The sequence below is a fragment of the Spermophilus citellus genome (assembly GCF_964194105.1).
Source record: "Spermophilus citellus genome assembly, chromosome: 8".
Lineage (NCBI taxonomy): Eukaryota > Metazoa > Chordata > Mammalia > Rodentia > Sciuridae > Spermophilus > Spermophilus citellus.
Genome location: NC_138189.1, coordinates 38,419,429 through 38,439,148, shown reverse-complemented (window position 1 = coordinate 38,439,148; position 19,720 = coordinate 38,419,429). Strand labels below are relative to the sequence as shown.

The following is a 19,720-nucleotide window of genomic DNA, read 5'->3' as shown; positions in this document are numbered from 1 at the left end:
CATTCATGTCTTCATACATGTACTTGGGGTAATGATGTCCATCTCATTCCATTGTTTTTCCTACCCCCTGCACCCTCCCTTCCCTCCCTCCCCTTTGCCCTATCTAAAATCCCTCCATTCCTCCCATGCCCCCTCATCCCATTATGGACCAGCATCTTCATATCAGAGAAAATATTTGGCCTTTGTTTTTTTTTGGGGGGGATTGGCTTACTTCTCTTAGCATAATATTCTCCAACTCCATCCATTTACCTGCAAATACACAATTTTATATCTTTTAATGCTGAGTAATATTCTATTGTGTATATATATACCACAGTTCTTTATCCATTCATCTACTGAAGGGCATTTAGGTTGGTTTGATAGTTTAGCTATTGTGAATTGTGCTGCTATAAACATTGATGTGGCTACGTTACTATAGTGTGCTGTTTTTAAGTCTTTTGTGTATAAACCAAGGAGTGAGATAGCTGAGTCAAATGGTGGTTCCGTTACAAGTTTTCCAAGGAATCTCCATACTGCTTTCCATAGTGGTTGTACCAATTTGCAGTCCCAGCAGCAATGTATGAGTGTGCCTTTTCCCCGTATCCTTGCCAACTCATTGTTGTTGTATGCATAATAGCTGCCATTCTGACTGGAGTGAGATGAAACCTTAGAGTAGTTTTGATTTGCATTTTTCTAATTGCTAGAGATGTTGAACATTTTTTCATATATTTGTTGATTGATTGTATATCATCTTCTGAGAAGTGTCTGTTCAGAACCTTGGCCCATTATTGATTGGATTATTTGATTTTTTGGTGTTGAGATTTTTGAGTTCTTTATATATCCTAATGATTAGTGCTCTATCTGGTGTGTGTGTGGTAAATTTTGCTCCCATTCTGTAGGCTGGTCATTCACCTGATTGTTTCTTTTGCTGATACGAAGCTTTTTAGTCTGAATCCATCCTATTTATTGGTTCTTGATTTTATTTGTTATGCTATAGGAGCCTTATTAAGGAAGTTTGGCCTAATTTAACATGATGAAGATTTGGGCCTACATTTTCTTCTATTAGATGCAGGGTTTATTTCCTAGGTCCTTGATTAAAATATTCCTAACAACTCTAGTAAAAGTCATATTAGAAGAAAGATCCTTGAAAAATTTAAAATGAACAAAAATTGCTTGCAATCCTATATTTGTGTAGTTACTAGTACCATTTTCAATTATATAAATAAAAATAATTTTACTAAAAATGTAAATTCTCATGGCCTAAAACATGAATTTTCCAAAAAGAAAATCTTATGCTCAGTTAAGATGTCACATTAATAATCTATTATTATTTATTGTATCACTAAGGTATGACATAAAAATTTGTGCGGTTTATAAGATTTTGTTGTTATTCTTCATGTATCATCATTACTGCTATTACATTTTATATGCAATAAAATATTTTTAAGGGAAAGAAATCTTATAATTCTCCTTCCTTAACTTCCAGACTAACTGGAATTGCAGGTGTTTGCCATCATGTCTAGCTTGTATTTTAAAATCTTTAAAGCACTTTATTTTCCATCAGGTTGATATCATTGGTTATCAGTGGAGTTCTGCTTCCTCACATATTTAAATATAACATTGAAGAAGCATGCTGAGGCAAGAATATAAATCAGGGTTTATTTAAAAAGGGATAATACATACTTCTCCTGGGAGGGAGAAGGGGGCCATAGCTGGTATCCTGGTATTCCAAGAAGTAAGAGCGTTCTGCCTCTTTTATACATCCTAGACTTTCTTTGTTTTGTGGCCTTCTTCCTTCTTTTTGTACCAGGAATTGAACTCAGGGGGCACTCAGCCACTGAGCCATATTCCCAACCCTATTTTGTATTTTATTTAGAGGCAGAGTCTCACTGAATTGCTTAGTGCCTCACCATTGCTGAGGCTGACTTTGAACTCATGATCCTCCTGTCTCACCCTCCTGAGCTGCTGGGATTACAGAAATGCACCATTGCACCCAGACCTTCCTTCTTATCTCTCTCCTTTCTGTGTACTTGACTAGGCTTAGGAGATGGCCCAGGTGGGATGGCCAAAAGGTGAGAAGCAGATGGGCAGGGGGGAGGGGCCAAATGGAGTGATCCAGGCAGGAAGTAGCCCAGGAGATGTCAATTAAGAACTTTTATATAACTCCCTGTAGGGAGGGACAATTCTTGGGACAGGTTACCTTAGCAACCAGTTGGAGCTGGGGCAGGGTTTTCTTGATAAGGTGGAGGAAGGACTCTGAAGACATTAACATTTCAATTTTTCAGGGGTGGTCTCCAACTTCCCACACCCAAACGGGCCTGCATTTTCTCAATCCATCATCTCCTGTATCCATAACACTTACTGCCTCTCTTTAATTCTGGCTTCAAGGTCCTCCCAATTATGAATCTTGTTCTGGCTGAAGGACTAATCTATCTTTTCAGTTTTCTTTTAAAAATTTTGTTATTTTAAAATTCTTACTTTTAAGTTTTTGCAATGCTGGGAATTTAATCTAGAGCCCTGGGTTTGTGACACCAGTACTTTGCTACAGAAGTATACCCCAGCCCCATAGCTCCTTAGCCTTCCGCAACTATCTCTTTGCTGCGCTTTCTCTGTGTGCTGCAGAACAGCATAACATTTCATGCCTTTTTCTGTTTTCTTAAATGTATTGCTCTTTTGAGGTTTTTAAGTGATTTGGATTATCTGTGACAAAGGAGAACAAGAGAGAGCTCAAGGCTAAGCTCCTCCTCAGACCACTGCCCTCTTGGTTGCTTTGCTGTGCTCCAGTTTGCAGGAAGCCATGTAGCTGATGGCTACAAAGGCACTGGAGTGCAGATACTCTTGATTGCACAGGGCCTGACAGTAGGTTCATTTACATTTTAGAGGATCTTTTCTGAGTCTTTGAACACTCTTATTCTTGTAAGTAGGATATTATCGCTGGTCTCCCCTAGTAATCTTGCATAGACAAGATGCCTGCCCCCAGGTTCCTTACTGCAGCAGAATTGAGTGAAATCAGACTGGAACCAAGAATTGTGATCAGATTTGGTGCTGCAGCATTTCTGACACAGGTGACAGGAAGAAGGAAGGAGAGGGCATCAGCAGGTGGGAGAGAAGACACATTTGTTTAAGGCAATCATTCTTAGGAGGCTGTTTGTATATGAAAAGAACACAAAAAGTGAATACAATAGCAAGGCATCTGTGGTGTTATGCTCGAATTCAGGACCCCCAAAGACCACCAGAGACCCAAGATGGATGTAAGCAGCAAAGAGGTGTTTATTGCGAGCTAGCTCGATCTCCGCAAGCACACACAGCAACTGGTGACGCTGAGAGGCCCCGAGCCCAGGGTTTGCAGCAGTTTTATACATTCTTTGGAGAGGGCTGGGACTTCACATACATCATAGCAAATCATCATACACTGCGGGGAAAATCAAATAACAACTCTAAAACATGATTAGCACATTCACTAGCGGGAACAAGTTGGGTAGGGGTGATTGGTCAGTACAAAAGCGGTATTCGTTTGGACTGATTGGTTTGAGCCAAGAGGGATGTACGTGCTGAACTACATGGTTTCCCAATATGTTATCAACCACCATAAACTACTGAGAGGGTCATCTGGCATCCCAGGTATTTCCCTGACTCATGCTGATTGGTGGCTGCTAGGGAGCTGCTATGGGTCCCCACCTAGCCTGACTGAGTCAGGGACACCTGGCGCAGCAGATCTCTCCTTTAGATAAACAACTTAGCAGGGTGGGAATGTGCCTAGGAGTGCTCTGTGGGTTTTTCCAAGGACAAAGGCATGTCCCTTCCTTGGACAGGCTTTGCTCTGAGATAGAGGCTGGTTTTTCAGTGGTAGGAGAAATGTTCCCTCAAGAATGGCTGCATCTTAATTCCTGGCACCTGTGTGGATATTTAGTTTACCTGGCAACAGGGCATTCTGGCTGAGGATGAAAATAAGGGTGCTACTTTTTTGGCCTTAAAATTGGGGAATTCTGGATTATCTGTGTGGGCCAAGTATAATCACAGGATCCCTAAAAGCAAACAGGGAAACAAAAGAGGAGAATCAGAGAAAGACGTGAAGACAGATGCAAGATCAGAGAGCTGCCAAGTTTCTGGCTTTGACAATGGAGGAAGAAGGCCACGCACCAAGGAATGAGAACAACTTCTCCAACACAGCCTTGCCCTCACCTGGGTTTTAGCCTAGTGAGACCCATGTCGGGCTTCTGACCTCCAGAATGATGAGAAAATAAGTTGTTTTAAGCTACTCAATTGGTGGTAATTTTTTTTTAATGGCAGAAACAGGAAATCAATGTAGGTCTCTCGATGTTTATATTAATAGCTTGGGCTTTGGAGTCAAACTGCTTATATTTTAATAAGCAGCTCAATTGCCTACTGGCTCTGTACGGAAAAGGTAACTTTTTGAAGTTGTGGTTTTGTCCTCTGATACAAGGTTATCACCTCATAGGTGTGTTTTATGAAAAATGAAGGCAAAACCTTTGAGACGGGCTGTAAATAGAAAACACTAGATAACTATTAGTTTTAAAAAGTCATGAATATCTGAGCTGGGTGGAATTCTTGTCATGACCAAGGACTTCCCTCCACTTTTATTCTCTTGTAGTTTTCTGTCCCCATCCCTTTTTCAGCCCCTGCTGAGCCCAACTGACTGTTGTTCCTCGAGGGCACTTACCCAGGTGTGTTCTTGATGTGTCCCCATTCTTTAGATGCCAACCCCCACTCTTCCCTATTTTCTCACACTAATTTTCTAATATCTTAAAAAAGATAAAGAGATAAATCTATGTTTGTCCCTGAGTATCTGCTGGCAGATTAAATTCAGGACCTCCCTCAGATACACAAATCCATGGCTGCTCAAGCCCCTTATATAAAAATGGCATAGTATTTGTGTATTATCTGCTCAATCCTCCTGCATACTTTAAACCATCTATAGATGACTTATAATACCTAATACAATGTAAATGTTATGTACAGGATTGTTATACTCTATTGTTTAGGGAACAGTAACCAAAAAAGCCTATTCGTGTTCAGTACAGAGGTACCCATTGGAGAGCTAACTATATTTGCAGTCCACAGTTATTTGAATCCACAGATTTGGAACCTGTGGATACAGAAATCATGGACAGGGCAAGCTGGCTATATTAAGTGTTGCTATTTCTCAAGGTATTAATTACTGAAGATGGTTTTTTTCTTTTAAGGTCTCTGCAAGGTCTTCCGATTTTCACCATGTTGAGGAGTGACTATCTGTGGAGAGTCTGTAGACATCTTGGCTGGTGGAATGCTTAAGGAATCCTCAAGAATTGCCTTTTAATTGGGGAACTTTGGGCTTAAGTCAAATGAGTAAAGTCCAAAACGAGGAATTTCAGCTGGGACATATTTTAGAAAGGGAGACCTCCCAGCAACCCTTTTACTGAAGCCAAATTTTAGAAAGTATTTGGCCTTTGCTTCTGTCTGCTTGTAAACTGCCTTGGAATGGTTGTTACCAAATTTTCTTAGGAGGATGATTGCTCAGAGAAGTTGGCAGTTTTCTTCAAAGTTCTTAGAGTAAAGCGGTTGGGAGCTACAACACTAACAATTTTAGAAGAACTTTTCTACAGCTGGAAAGAGTTTCTTTCCAACCTGGAAGCTATGGTGAGAAATTCTAACAGAGATTTATAATGAGATTATCTTCTAATGAGATCTCCTGCTGAAAAATTCATTTAGAGTTCACAAAAATCACATTATGTGCAAGTTACAATTGTAAAAATGTATTTAAAAAAAACCTGCCTGAAATAAAACTGAAGGAGGAAAAAAGTTGATTTCTGAGGTTATTGGTTATTAGGAGGATGTAAAAAGTGAGCTATAAAATCAATGCACAAAGAACATTATTGTTCTGTAATCAATCAGCCCATGAGAACACATATTTTTGTGTTGGTATGTAAAATGCAAAATGACTTTTAAAACAAGGGTAATTTTATTTTAAAATAAGTACAGAAGACACATAAAATACCATTGTTTTCAAACACTGTCACACCAGGAAACTTCTTGAAAGTACATGATGGCATCTGTGATTCAGTCTCCCTCTGGTGGTTTGTGTAAGAAAAGTAGTCTCCAAATTTCTTCTCTTTGGTACTTCGCTCAAAATTAAATCTGGAAAATATCTTCAGAGGCCTATTCCATTAACTCCAGGTCAGTTTACATATTTCATGTTTTGATTATATGAGCAATGTGAGAAATTTGATATTTTATTAAAAATCAATCAATTTGTAGCTTTCTCTTTTGGCCACGTCCAAAATCAAGTTTGACTATTAGGAAATCTGACCTAATTTCTTTATCTCTGTGAACTGTTTTTGGTATATTTGGCCAGAGTATCTCTTTTAATTTTGGCCACAGTATTTTCTATCTACTCTAAAAAGACTCTGGGTTTGGAGCAAAGTTTGTTTAGCTAACACTATCTGACCATCATTCCTGAGGTCCTATAACACAACAGGAGACAAGACAGATATGTTACTGTTCTCATAGAGTCTCTGTTCAATGACCCATAGAGGTATGGTTTATGAAGGCTTAACCTATGGAGACTTCACATGTCTGTAACATTATTTTAATAGCTAAAGAGGCTATAAATTTAAAAGATAAGTAAATGAGTGATTGGGAGAAAAGAATTACAAAAGAGCTCTGATAAACCAGCAAGAAAAGAAACTCATAGAAAAATGTGCAAAAGGTCTGGATGAGTAGGGCATTGTGAACGAAGGACATTATGAAGGACATGTCACAAAACTGGTAGGAGGCAGGATTTTGTGATTTCATATTGGTAGGAAGCAGGATTTTGTGATTTTATAACAAGTCAAGCATGCTCCTTAGGAAAAATGTTTCCCTGCTGGAATTCACAGTGAGTCTCCACAACCTCTCCCATGGTGAGACTCTCAGGCTGAATTCTTCCCTGTGCGCATCTCTGGGGACTATGTACTGAGACTGGCTGCCATCTTGTGATATTGTTTGGAAACTGCATGTGTCTTATCTTTTGGCAAATGGGATAAAAATGGATCTTTTCAAGGAAATACAAATCCAATTGTGGGACTTTTTGCCTCCAACTCACCTACTATTGACTGACCCTCTTGTCATAAAGTTTCTCAGGATTAAGCATATTATGTAAATCAGCAGAGTATTTGCAGAGGAAACTACTTATCTGCTTAAATTGCTGTAATGAGAGTTTATAGGGATTGGAGCATAGTTCTTGACTTTCTGTTATCTGCTCAGGGCCTTTCCTCTTTTCAGGGACATGATAGACAATTCTTCATTTGACTCTGTGTTGATCTTAATGGCAGATCGTTTACTAAATATTTTGAATGCCTGCATGTCTTTCCAGAAACGTCTGCCTCTCTTAACCTCTCTCTTCTTGTTGCCTTAGCTCATTCTGCTTCCCCTCCCCCATGGGATCCTTATATTTTGTTCAGCAGGAATTGGACATGATTCCTGTTTTCCAGTAAGAAGAATATATGAGTCCTATGAAGATTTGCGGTGGGTGGGTGGGGGGGATTAGCAATTTATATCCCTCTCTCCCTGTACTTTTGTGGGTGCTGTGCATTCAAACCGTCTGGTCTTAGCAAACTGGCAGCTATAGCTCTGGAATGCAAGTTAATTAAATTGTGTTTGTACTTGGTCCTAGGCAAAGTGGAGTATTTTCCCCCTGTTAGGTTTAGTCTGTATGGTTTTGTTATGCACAATCCTGGTAACTAGGGATACTAGGAGATATTTGATGAAGCTCTGCTGGGAAGGGCATGCAGTAGTAGAAACATGGCACACAGGAGAAAGAACCCAGGAACCTCTAAGTTCTACCTGTGTGAATCATTTAACAGGATACAAATGATTTAATAGCAAAAGCCAACTTTCCTGCAGCAACTGACTTCCATTTCTTTGAGTAGGCTTAGCCAATATAGTCCTCGATGTAGTATTGGTTCCTGTGTAATTGTGTCTTAGTTCTTTCAAAGAACCTAGTTGCCTCCTCTTTCCCTGTCTCAGTAGGCAGTGCAGAACATACTGGCTCTTACCCAATTTGATGCCAGGTGCCATTGTTTTCCATTTCTGATGAACATACTCAAAGACAATCTTAATACAGGTAGGATTCAGACAGAAAAACTGAAGTTCAGAAAGGTTAAGCAATTTGCTGACAGCAGCATGGATAGTTTAATTTAAATCAAAGTCTGTACTTTTTCTACAAGATCATTTTCATTTTGCTATCTCAGGGTCATTGTTTTGAATGATTTCTTTTCTGGTTAGAAGATCCAGTAAGTATCAAGGTTGATATTAAGGGTAAAATTTATGAACTATATCCTCATCATCAACTTTTTTTTTTCCTCTTAATGATCTAATCTCCTCTTAAAGGCCCACCTCCAACACTGCCACAAATGGCCATCAAATTTAAACATGAGTTTCCCAGGGGAGAAACCATGGCATCGATTACTTTTCTTTCTTTATATTTCTCCTGAGTTTTTTCAAAGATATGGTGACACAGTTACGCATTTAGTAAAGACCTGGAAAGATGTTTTTATGTATAACTTTTCAGATACTACCATAGACATGCAAGAGATGTTATTTTCTTTCCAAATTATGTAAATGTCCTTGATTTCCCAAAGTAGTTTAACTCTTTTATAGAAAACATTCTAACATTTGTTTGAAATTTGTCAAAGGCAGTTTTTATGTTGTTCCATTATTATTTTATGATTCAGAGTGAATAATTACAAAATGTCACTTGAGGCAGGCTTATGTTTGAAAAAAAAACCTAAAAAATATGTTAAAGTTAAATGTTAATTACTTTTTTAGGAATCAAATGTTTATTCTCTGAAACAGTTCATAAAATAGCATCCCCCAAGGAACCTAAATGAGAAATCATCTTTGAATTTAGAAGCATCTGCCTGCTTTATTGAGAGGGCAGACTTTAAATGTGCAAGTTTTACAATTATCCACGTTCTTGAAAACTTTTTAAGTTATGTTGTTGCACTTCTCTGCAGGAAATGATAAATAACAAAGCTGTGGTATACATCTTATTTTCCAATGAATTTTGAAAAAAAAAAAAGAAAGAAAGAAAGCTTCACAGTCTTGTTTAAGACTTTTAGACTAAAACCCAAGTTAGTATACTAGTGTATCATGTTAACAAGAAAATCCCTATTTGGAAGCTTCCTTGATTATTATTTTTTTCTTTCTTTTTCCCTCTCCCTCTGCCCCACTTCCAATCCTTCTTCCCTTTCTTAAGTGTTGAATTTCATAAAGATTTCTTTTTAAAAAGTTTCTTTATACTTCTGCTTGGCTTCTATTTCTGGCAGTCTTTCATCAGCTTGATTTCCAGCTTTTTACTCTGCTTTTTCTTTACTTTCAACTTTGTCTAATTAGACTTAAAATCTACTGTAAAAAGATTTCGTCTAACTCTATCATATACTGTGATTTTACTTGAAATACTGAATGAAGACATTCAACATAGGATTTCTAAATTCTATTTGCATTCTCTTTCCTAGCAGAATGTCACCAAGTACATAGATTTATTTTTGTTTCCTGATAAGAATTTTTAGGTAATTTTACAATGACTGATTTTTTTCTATAGAATTATAGATCTTCCATCATGCTGTCAGACATGCAAAAAGTATACTGAGCTCTTATTTTTAGGAACTTAAGCTGAAGGCCAGATGGCAAAGTTTCCATTCAATCAAAGCAAAACTTCATTTCAAAGGGGGGAAAAGGAGTCAAGGAGTAACTTAGGCATGAAGGTATTTAATTTGGGAGGAGGTTTTGGATTTTCTCTGAACATTTGTTTGACAATGATGATTTCTCACTAATTAAAAGATGTTATATAAAAGGCACGGAAGGATGTTGTTTAGAGTTTGCTGTTGTAAACAGACTAGTTTTGCATTGTCTTTGTAGCAGGGTGGACACCACAGAGAATAAAAGAAGTCACCACGGCACTTCTCTTCTTAGGCTATCTAAGTAAAGAGCCTTTAAGTGCATCTTTTTAACAGGTGTTCACTGATCACCTATTACATGCTACTTTTGAACACAGACGTAGAAGTTAAAAGGCACCAATAGAACTTTTGCTTCCTCTGAAAGAATGAAAAATCAGTATATCAGAGCAATCCACTGAGCAAACAAAATGGATGTGCAGCTTTGTCCCTGCATTCCCAGGATAGGGAGGCCAGCCAGGAAGAGGTAAGGCCTGAGTGGAGATCCCATGGGATCACCCAGAATGGAGTGCCATGAGGACAAATATTTGGAGAGGTAGAGGTGGAAGGAGGGGAATGTGAGAAACATTCCCTGAGGCTTGGAAGGAGATTGGATTTTATCATGTTCCCCACTTAGTCTGGGAAAAAGAGTAGGATTTCAGAGGGGAATGGCTACATGGGGCAGCCCATCAAGCTGGATGGTGGGGGCCGTGGCTTCTTGTGCTGGCCTGGCACAGACAAAATGAGCTGTTTTTGGTAGCATAAACCCTGAAAGCTGAGGGACCATGAACCCTCTGAGAAAATGAAAGTTACAGACCCTTCATTGGTTCTTCCAGGTCAGATAAGTTCTGTAGATTCTCCTACCCACCCTCTTTTGCAGGAGAGGCCCATGAACAAAAAGTCTGAATGATATTTTTTTTGTCACCTTTTTGAGTAGGAAAATGTGAATTAATATGATGTAGAAGAGTAAAGAGAGAGGGCATTTCTTTCACCTTTGTGTGACAGAGTTAAATCTGTGCCAGTTACCCCAAGCAGGGCCTTTCTGAGCTAATTTTTGGTCCCAGGTGCCACTTCCCATTTTTATTCCTCATAGGAAGGTTCTATGCCTTTCCTGAACTCTTATTTCAAACATGACTCATCCTATGTTCCAATCTTTCAAGTCTAATGTATAATGAAAGCTAACTATAATGAAAAGCTAAACAGTCCATAATTAAACTCAGAACTGAATATTCAGAGCCAAAAAAGGAGAGAAAAAGAGGAATGAAAAGTATAAGCTGTCTAAGATTTTAACTGGACACTTAGAATCTTAAAGATGAAGAAGTTTTCAAATCTGTTTTTGGCAGGAAGAGCCCTTTTCAAAGGAAGTTTGTACTCAAGTGTATAAAGCAGATACCATTAGAACTCTCTGGCAAAATGGAGAGGGGGACTGAATATACCCCCTTTACTCCAATGCAAGGTCCAAAGTCCTTTCCCTAAGTATCACAGAGATCTGCTGAAATCCACCGTTTTAACTCAAGGAGTGGGTAATGTGGGTGGAGTGTGGAGCGGGTATCAGACACATCTTCACAGGCCAGTGGGCAAGATGGTTGTAGGTAGAGGGTACATGTAGGTACATGTTGTCCTTCCATAAGAACAAATGCTACTCAGAAGCCAGACTGCAGGTTTGAGTGAGAGTCCCACTATCATACAGAGGGATTTTTATGTTTACTATGAAGTTTATTTTTCAGCAATGAAAAGAATAAAATTATAAGATATTCATTGTCATTGAAGGGCCAAGAAATAGGAATGACCATTTATTTCTGTTCTTCCTGCACCTCGTATTCTCACTCTTCATTTATTCATTTGACAAATGTTTAATTTACTCTTATCATGTGTCAGTTCTATTCTAGATTGGGGGCACAGGAAGGAAAACCTGAGAAAGTACCTTCACTCAAGGAGCTTGCATTCTAGAATAGAAAGAAAGAGACAATAGGCAAATAAGTATCTTCTTCTAATGTAAATTAAGCCAACTATAATGGAACAGATGTTTTGGTTTGGTTTGGTTTAGAGCAGACCATGGTTCTGATCATCTTGGGCATAAAGTACTCCAGATGTGGTGAGCTCTTTGCCCTATGTTTAGTGATGTCTAAGAAGAGCATGAGAAGGACTTCTCAGCTTGGAAGACAGATAATTCGGGAAAAGCCACATTTCGGTGATGGGATTAGAGGAACAGAAGGACACAGACTGACTTCATTTTTAGATTGCAAATAATTCCAGATGTCAATAACTTCCATTTACAAATACAATTTTGAAATTTCTCAAGTGTTCTTCAATTGTTTATTTGAGTTAAGCCAACCAGTAGGCAGATCTTGAGGCCTCTCTGTGCTTCCCTCAAAGGATGTACTCACTCAAAAGCATTCAAAAGGGCTATTTTTAGAGTTCCACTTCCCTTCTAATCTACCACCCCATTTGCTTTTTTTTCTTCTGCAGCAAAAGAGTTGTCTCTTATTTCTGAGCCACTTGCTCACCTCTCCTTCTCTCTTTGACAGTCCCCACTCAAGCTTCTGCCCATAACACTCCATGAAACTGCTTTTAACAGGGACTCTGCTGCCCTCCACATTGCTCTATCAGGTGGTCATGTCTCATCTTACTTGACCTGTCAGCACCATTTGGTTCAGTTGGTCATTTCCACCTCTTCCTTCCCTGGCTTCCAGGATGCCATGTTCTCCTTCCGATTTTCTACCCAGCACACTGGCCACTCCTCTGATTCTTTGTCAGCTTCATTTCTCCACAGCCCTAAACATGGGGTTTAAGGGTCCACCCTAAATCTTCTCTTCACTATCTCTCTAATTCTCCTTCATTACTGTCCTCATTAGCCAATCTCGTGTAATCTCATCCAGGCACACTGACTTTGAATCCATATACTCACACATTCATGTTTGTAGTCCTGACCTTTATCCCAGACATTGAACTTGTGTATCCATTTATCTACTCAATGTGGCATCTACTCACTTTGGTGTCTCCTGTATATGCGAGACGTAACATGTCCAAAATGTAACTCTGGATTTGTTTCCAGTATTTCTCATCTAGTAACCTCATCCATCTCAATGGATAGCAAGTTCAGTCTTCCTGATGGCCAGAAACTTAAAGTCCACATTGACTTTGATTCTTGTCTTTCTCTCATAATTCTCATCTAATGGATGTGGAAACCCACTGGCACTAATTTCAGAATACATGCAGAATCCAACGTGTCTCAACACTTCCAGTGATAATCCTCCAAGCTATCATCGTCTCTTCCTGGAATACTTTAGTAGCCTCCTAATGGGTCCTTTTCCCCCTCTAGAACTGATTTTTAACACAATAGGCTGAGCCATCCATTAAAATTTAAATCATATCTTACTGCTCTTTACTGAAAACTTTGTGATGACTCTTCTTTTTCCTTAAAGTTACAAAGCCCTTCAGAAGGCCTGCATAGACCTGCATGGTTGGGCCCCTTCTTCTGGTCTGTCTCATCTCTTGCTACTCGGTCTCTCCCTCACTTTCAGTCCGTCTATGCACAAAGATCTCCTTACCCATCCTGATACCTGTCAGGTGTGCTCTTGTCTGAAGAATTTTGCTCTGGCACTTCCTTGTGTCCCCAAGATGTGGCTGGTTCCCTCCCCTCTTCCAAGGTATTGCTCAATTGTCAGCTTTCAGCAAGGTCTGCCCTGGCACTCCAATTATTACTAGAACCCGCCCCATTCCACTCTATACCCTGTATCTCTCTTACCCTCTGTATTCTTTTCCTCTTGACATAGAACTTATTACCTTCTGGTATGATGTATATTAATTTCCTTCTTATTATGTTTGATGATATTGTTTTCTTGGAGTATAAACTCTACCCAGCAAGAATCTGTTCTGTAATCAGCTGTGCCTTCCAAGATCCTAGAGGGGTGCCACATGGTCTAAAATCAGAGAGTTGCACAAGCCTTGCTGATTCCATGTGGCAGATGGAGGAAGCAATTACACTTCCAACTTCTAAGTAAGAATTCAAAATAGCCTGTTAGATATCTCTGTGTCTCAAAGGGTCTTGTCCGTACTGTGCCCCTATGATAGAAAACCAACTTTTCAGATTTATCTCTTCCTCAATAACAGAGCATTGGCTCTGTTATTCTCTCTTGGGGACCCTGACTCTTTGCTTACTCAGAGCCCTGTGACCCCCCTGCATTCCTACTCACCCCTTCTTAATGTTCTGCAAAATGAAAGGCCTTCTAGTTAACACGACTCACCTCATTAGAAGGCGGGGAGGAGTACAAGTTTGGTAACTTGAGCATACCTTTGAGTTTTCTGTGTTCTCTCTCAACCCTAATTTTTCACCCCAAGCCTTTTATCTATCTTTTACGCATAAAGATACAGTGCTCTATCCGAGAAGAATTCTTAAATCACTTGCTGAAAGATTATACTCGCTCTTTCTCATCTCATCAAATTATCTTGTAATAAGTAGAGCCACTTTATTAACTCAATTTCAAGCATTGTATAGAATCCAGCACCAACAGGCTTTTTTTTTTTTTTTCAGTATAGGCCCAGGTAAGGATGTGCCATGGAAGGTAAACATTCTCTTCAGAGGTAGAACTAAAGTTGAGCATCAGGCTTTAGGCATCGGTTCAAAGACAAAGCAAATGAGGACACCATAAAGTCAGCAGCCAGTGGGTCATTTCTGTAAAAGACTCCAAAAGTTAATAACCAGAGTAATGAGAGCATTTGCTCATATGAATGCCACCATAATACACAGACAGAGAGAACCTAAGGGGCTGGAAGCAATTGCAGAAAATATCAAGGCAGTTCCAGACTATGGATAGTTATTTCATCAATTTATTATCAGAGACAAGAATACTGAGAAGAGCTGATCATCCTCATGGGTGTACACTTTTCAAAATCCTTGGCATTGTAAAGCCCAGGTGATCATAAATGTCCCTGTTATCAGGATATGTAAACTAGGAAATATAATTGCATTCTGCTATTCTTAAAGTAGTACTCACAGTCCAATGTTTAAATGGAAGTAAAAATTGATGGTGAAGCATCTTTAGTTAGTAAAAGTTTCTTCATTAGATGATGATGAATAGAATACATGCTTTGTTGAGGTGAGAATATTTCTTGCTTTCTCCACTGCTGTATCCCTAGGATAGTGCTTAGTACATAGTAGATTCTCAGTGAATATTTGTTAAATTAATCAATAAATCTTCCAATCATCAACCTGCCATTGATTTAAAATCCAATACCTTCTTCTTAGAATTATCGATGATATAGGAAGTGGTGTTGAGATTATATAGCACAACTTCTCTGTGATCTCCTTTTGCCTGTTGGAAGATGACTGGTATAAGACAGTGAAATGTATGGTCAAAACATCTGAGCAGCAGCTTGTTAAGAGCCCTCTTAGGAGATTTTCCAAAAAAAGAACTAGATCTGATGTGGAATGTCATTTCATCTGGATTCAATTCCCTTGAAGGACAGACATGTGCCTTTTGTTTAGATAGAAAAGTAAGGACAAGTGTGAGCTTTCACTCAAACCTGATACCCTTGAGAACTGGCCTCATGTCAGCTGACTACACCACTGACATGTACAGAAACAGGGGAGTAGTCGTGCTGTGGAGGACAGGGCTGGAAGCCCAGGATTCTGGGGTGATTTCTACCTTGAACTAACCATGTGGCTTCCCCCCCACCATTGTCTTTAACCTTATGAATCTACAGTTTCTCTATTTGCAAACTATCATTCCCTCAAGGAAATTGAGATAAAAGTGCCTGTTTACTTTCTAGGGTATTTAGAAATTCCAAACAAGATGTGTTTATATCATTTCATTGATTGAAAAGTTGTATAAAAATAAATTGGAAATTCTGAATAAGGCTCAAAAGCAATCAATCAGAAAGAGATTAGAGACTACTTATGTTAATTTTGCAAAAGTAATATTGATTAGCAGAACTATGAACTTTCAAAGAAAGAATAAAAATAAAGAAAAAATTCATAATATCCTAAAACCAAGGGTAGCCCCACCTCCAAATGTAGATCCACACAGAAGTAAGCTTCTGCTGAATCAGCCAAGACAGGAGATATCAATAACCAAGACAATGCAAGCAGTGCTGGATTTTAAATTTGATCCAGATTTGAAGTGAACATACACAAGAAATGTTTTTATTGAAGTCATATATATTGCATCTTAGAGATGAGATCTGGAGGATAGCAGCTATTTAATGTTGAGCTTTCAGCTGTGTTTCTAGAGGCATCTTGAAAGCTGTAGGTGGGGAAGGCAATAATTCTCAAGGCACTGCAGTTGCTGCAATGCAGATAAATGGAACTTTTGTACTCTTTCGTATGTATACATATAGTCTCACAATAGAATTATCATTCTTTAATTTTTAATTTTTTTTCTCTTAACCCTAGAAAGGGGATATTGTAAGACTAGCTAATAAAATCTTAGTATTCTGGCTTTTCATTTTATATCTGGTTTCATGGGTGCCCTTTAGGAATCTGTATTTGTAACTATAACAGCGCAGAGTGTCACAGGAGCCATACGTGGGCTGTGTGTGAGCTATGTGCATTTGAACAGTAGAGGGGACTGGCCTGAGGTTGCTGCCTGATTGGGATTTGCCTTTTCTCTCGATCTGCGGATCTGCCTGTGATCCCACACGGCACCTGAGATGGGTGTGGCTTTCCAAGATGTCAATCAACCTGCTGATCAGGAGACATCTCCAAGCAAGACTCCATCCTTTGAAACCCAATCCCTTGCCTTATTTGGATGGAATATTCTATGAATGGCTTTTCCACAATAAACAGGGGGATTTCAGGTGTGCTCTCTCTCTTGCTTGCCTCTCTTGTTCCCTTTGCCCTCTTTCCAGTGTGGGAGCTGATCTTTGAGGTCGCAGAGCCATCCTGACCCCCACAATTGAGGAAAAAGGTATTTTCGTGTTTGTGTGGATTTTTCATTGCCAGCCCAGTTCACCCAGAGTGGCCTTACTTCTGTTGCCCATGCGGGATGTGGGTGACAGCAGAGTGCTATAATTCATGTCTTGAATTGTCTTAACACTGTTATGCATCATCAAACATGCTGAATATTTTGAAAGTTGAAATCCATAGATGTAATTTTTATTGCTTCTGAAATCGTGGGATATAATTAAAAACCAAATTTTTGCTGTTGTTATTGTGAATTTACCAAATCAACTAAGACTTAACATTCAGCAAGTTGAAATGATGATTTCCTTGATAGCATTGAAAAATAGTTTATTAATTTCATTTTTTTTTTTTGCTTTGTGGTAGTATATTGCTCCTTGGAGATTTAGGAGACTTTTCCCTTCAAATAGTAGTTTAGAAACTCTTGAGTGCCAGTCACTCTGATGAGTCCCAGAAACACTGGGGGAAGCCTGACAGACATGGACCTTAGCGCCTTTTCAGTTTTCAGTTGGTACTTTTCTGTTTTTCTAATTCTGAGTGAAATACTCCACACTTCCTGGTTCCCACTATTTAGTCCACAACGTTCATCTGACCAAGGAATACCCAGTTCAGGGAATGGTGGCAGTGACCAGGTGATGGACCACACAGCTGACATCACACACATTAGCTTTGGTGAAAGGAGGAAGGGGGTTCAAGGTTCATTTTATCTACTGTTATTCTGCAACTGGAGTTCATGAAAAAAGTCAGAAGTTTTGCTTTTTTGATTAAAAAAATAACAATCATTATAAGAACATTTGTAAAGTACAGAATAAACTATGGTGAATAAAAATTGCCTTTAATTCTATTACCAGGGACAATTACAGTAGTTTTTTATATACTCTTCTAATGACAAATTATATTGTATTTATATTTAAGTGGAAAAAACCCAATTGATGTTTTTCCACTTAAAGTATCTTGAAATTTTTCCCCAGGACATTGAGTATTTTCTAAAATATACTTTTTCAGTGAGTGTAATAACATTTTGTATTAGGTAGGTGCCAAATTATTTAACCAGTTTCTTACTATGACATAATTGTTGTTTTGTAGTTTCCACATTATAAACAATGATGGTGTGAATGTCCTTAAAAATAAAATTCATATGTATTAAAAATGATATCCTTTGTATGAAATTCAAGGAATAAAATTTCTGAGTCAAGTGTCAGATGCATTTAAGGCTCATTAACAAATATTTAAATTAATTTAACATCCACTTTGTTGAACTGATATATCCTTTTATTAGTCATTTTCCTTAAAAAGTGTTCCTAGTTTTTCATCTTAAGTCTTTTATCTATCATAATTTAAACAATTGAATATTTGTTGAATTTGGAGGGGGAGGGGCAGATAAAAGAGCACCATAATACCAAAAGCAAAACACATCAAAATGTAACTGTACAACTGGGGGCAGGAAATGAATGAAAATATTATTAGCTAATGTCATTTTCCATTCCTTATGCCAAAACAGACTCTGACATTTTAGCTGGCATTTTTAGTAAAGTCAGGAAATATATTTCAAATGCAGGGCATAGGGTCTCTATGCTTTGTTCCAGTACACATCAATTGACTGGCTTTATATTTACTATAATCGTCTCTGCTGCATAAAATAGCATTTTAGAAAAAGAGGGTTTTTATGTTTGTTTAATTAGTAATACTTCACTTTGACATTATTTTCAATTATTAAGAAAAATATTCTCCTTGGGTATTTTCCCCATATAAGCTATTCGCCTCCCCCCACCCCCGAACATGTACTCCTCACTGTGCAAGCAAACACTCCTGGAATTATTTCTAGATAATTTCACAATTAATGTTTCAAAATAACAAAGAGAACTTGGTGACAATGAAACCGAGGGAATTTGGAAACAAATCTGTTGAACAGCAAGGGAAGGTTTTCTATTATTTATTTCTCTGTCTTAAATGGGGGAAAACAGACCCTATTCTGACATTGCTTTTTTTGCCCTTCCCCCCTTTTTAGTGCTCTGCGGAGGAGGTGAGAACTTTCTGTGCACCAGTGGGATCTGTGTCCCCCAGAAGCTACAGTGTAACGGCTACAATGACTGTGACGACTGGAGTGATGAAGCACATTGCAGTACGTGGTCTGCTGTTTGGGTCTGTTCTGGTGGACAGGGATTCTATTCAGGAGCCTAGAAACCCAAACCATTCCACTGTCAAATCCTGACAACTACCGACCTTTCAGTGTTTCGTGGACAGTTTTGGTTTACCTTTCTGAAGTGAACTAGCATGTTTACCTTATCCCAGAGTGACAGTAGTGTGTTTGCATGGTTTTATTGAGAATAACTCAATAGCTAGATACTACATTGGAACAGATCAGTGACTGAAAAGTTCTTGCATAAAGTCTCCTAGAATTGGGAGAAGATTTTACATTTATTTTGTTTGAGTAAGGAATTTTGTTTTGGATTTTAAGTTTTCATGAGTATAATGGCCAATGAAATTTTTTTAAAAGAATATTTTTATAGGATTTTTTTCCTGTAAACTAAAACAAACACGATTCAAAGCATCTTTTTTAGATGCTTCTTCTAAATTGGATATAGTCAAAGGCATTAAACGTTCTCAGTTTACTAAATTGACTTGATTAGTTGTTTTGAATGAATTGAGGTCACAGTGGTTTATCCAATATAGCTTTAGATTTCAAGTTATTTTGTACTTATGCACCAGACAGAAAAAGGGAAACTAACCTGGAGAATTACACTGCATGATCTGTATTCAAAACAGACCCATGTGTAATTGTCTTTTAATTGCTTTTTAATGGGTGTATAACCAGACATAGTTAGCACGGGAAGAGTATTTTTACTTCCCATGAGAATCACCAAGGCTTTATAAGAGCTCCAGATGGCTGACCTTGATTGAGAGATTCCTCTAGTCTGTTTGTTGAGTGACCAACTCTTCTATCCGAAGGGTTAAGATGGTTCTTTGTCAGAATTCTGGACAGGCAGCAACATTTCAACTCAGTGATTCCCAAAATTAGGTTCCATAGAACCTGAGTCTTGAAACATGCTTGAGGAAAAAAAAAAAGTTTTGGTAAAGCTCTCAGAGCTATTTCTTGGAGAATTTAAAATACTTGTTTGTCTATTAAACATTATAAGAAATCTTGCAC

At 38.4% G+C, this 19,720-nt stretch overlaps 1 protein-coding gene across 1 annotated transcript in view; it reads left to right on the top strand.

The window, feature by feature from the left end:
- The window catches only part of CORIN (corin, serine peptidase), a gene marked incomplete at its 3' end in the record, with an annotated part of 279,389 nt that overhangs the window by 185,559 nt on the left and 74,110 nt on the right, over positions 1–19,720 (top strand). Inside the window, 1 exon segment of the mRNA XM_081304554.1 lies at positions 18,581–18,694. Coding sequence (XP_081160680.1) covers positions 18,581–18,694 — 114 coding nt within the window.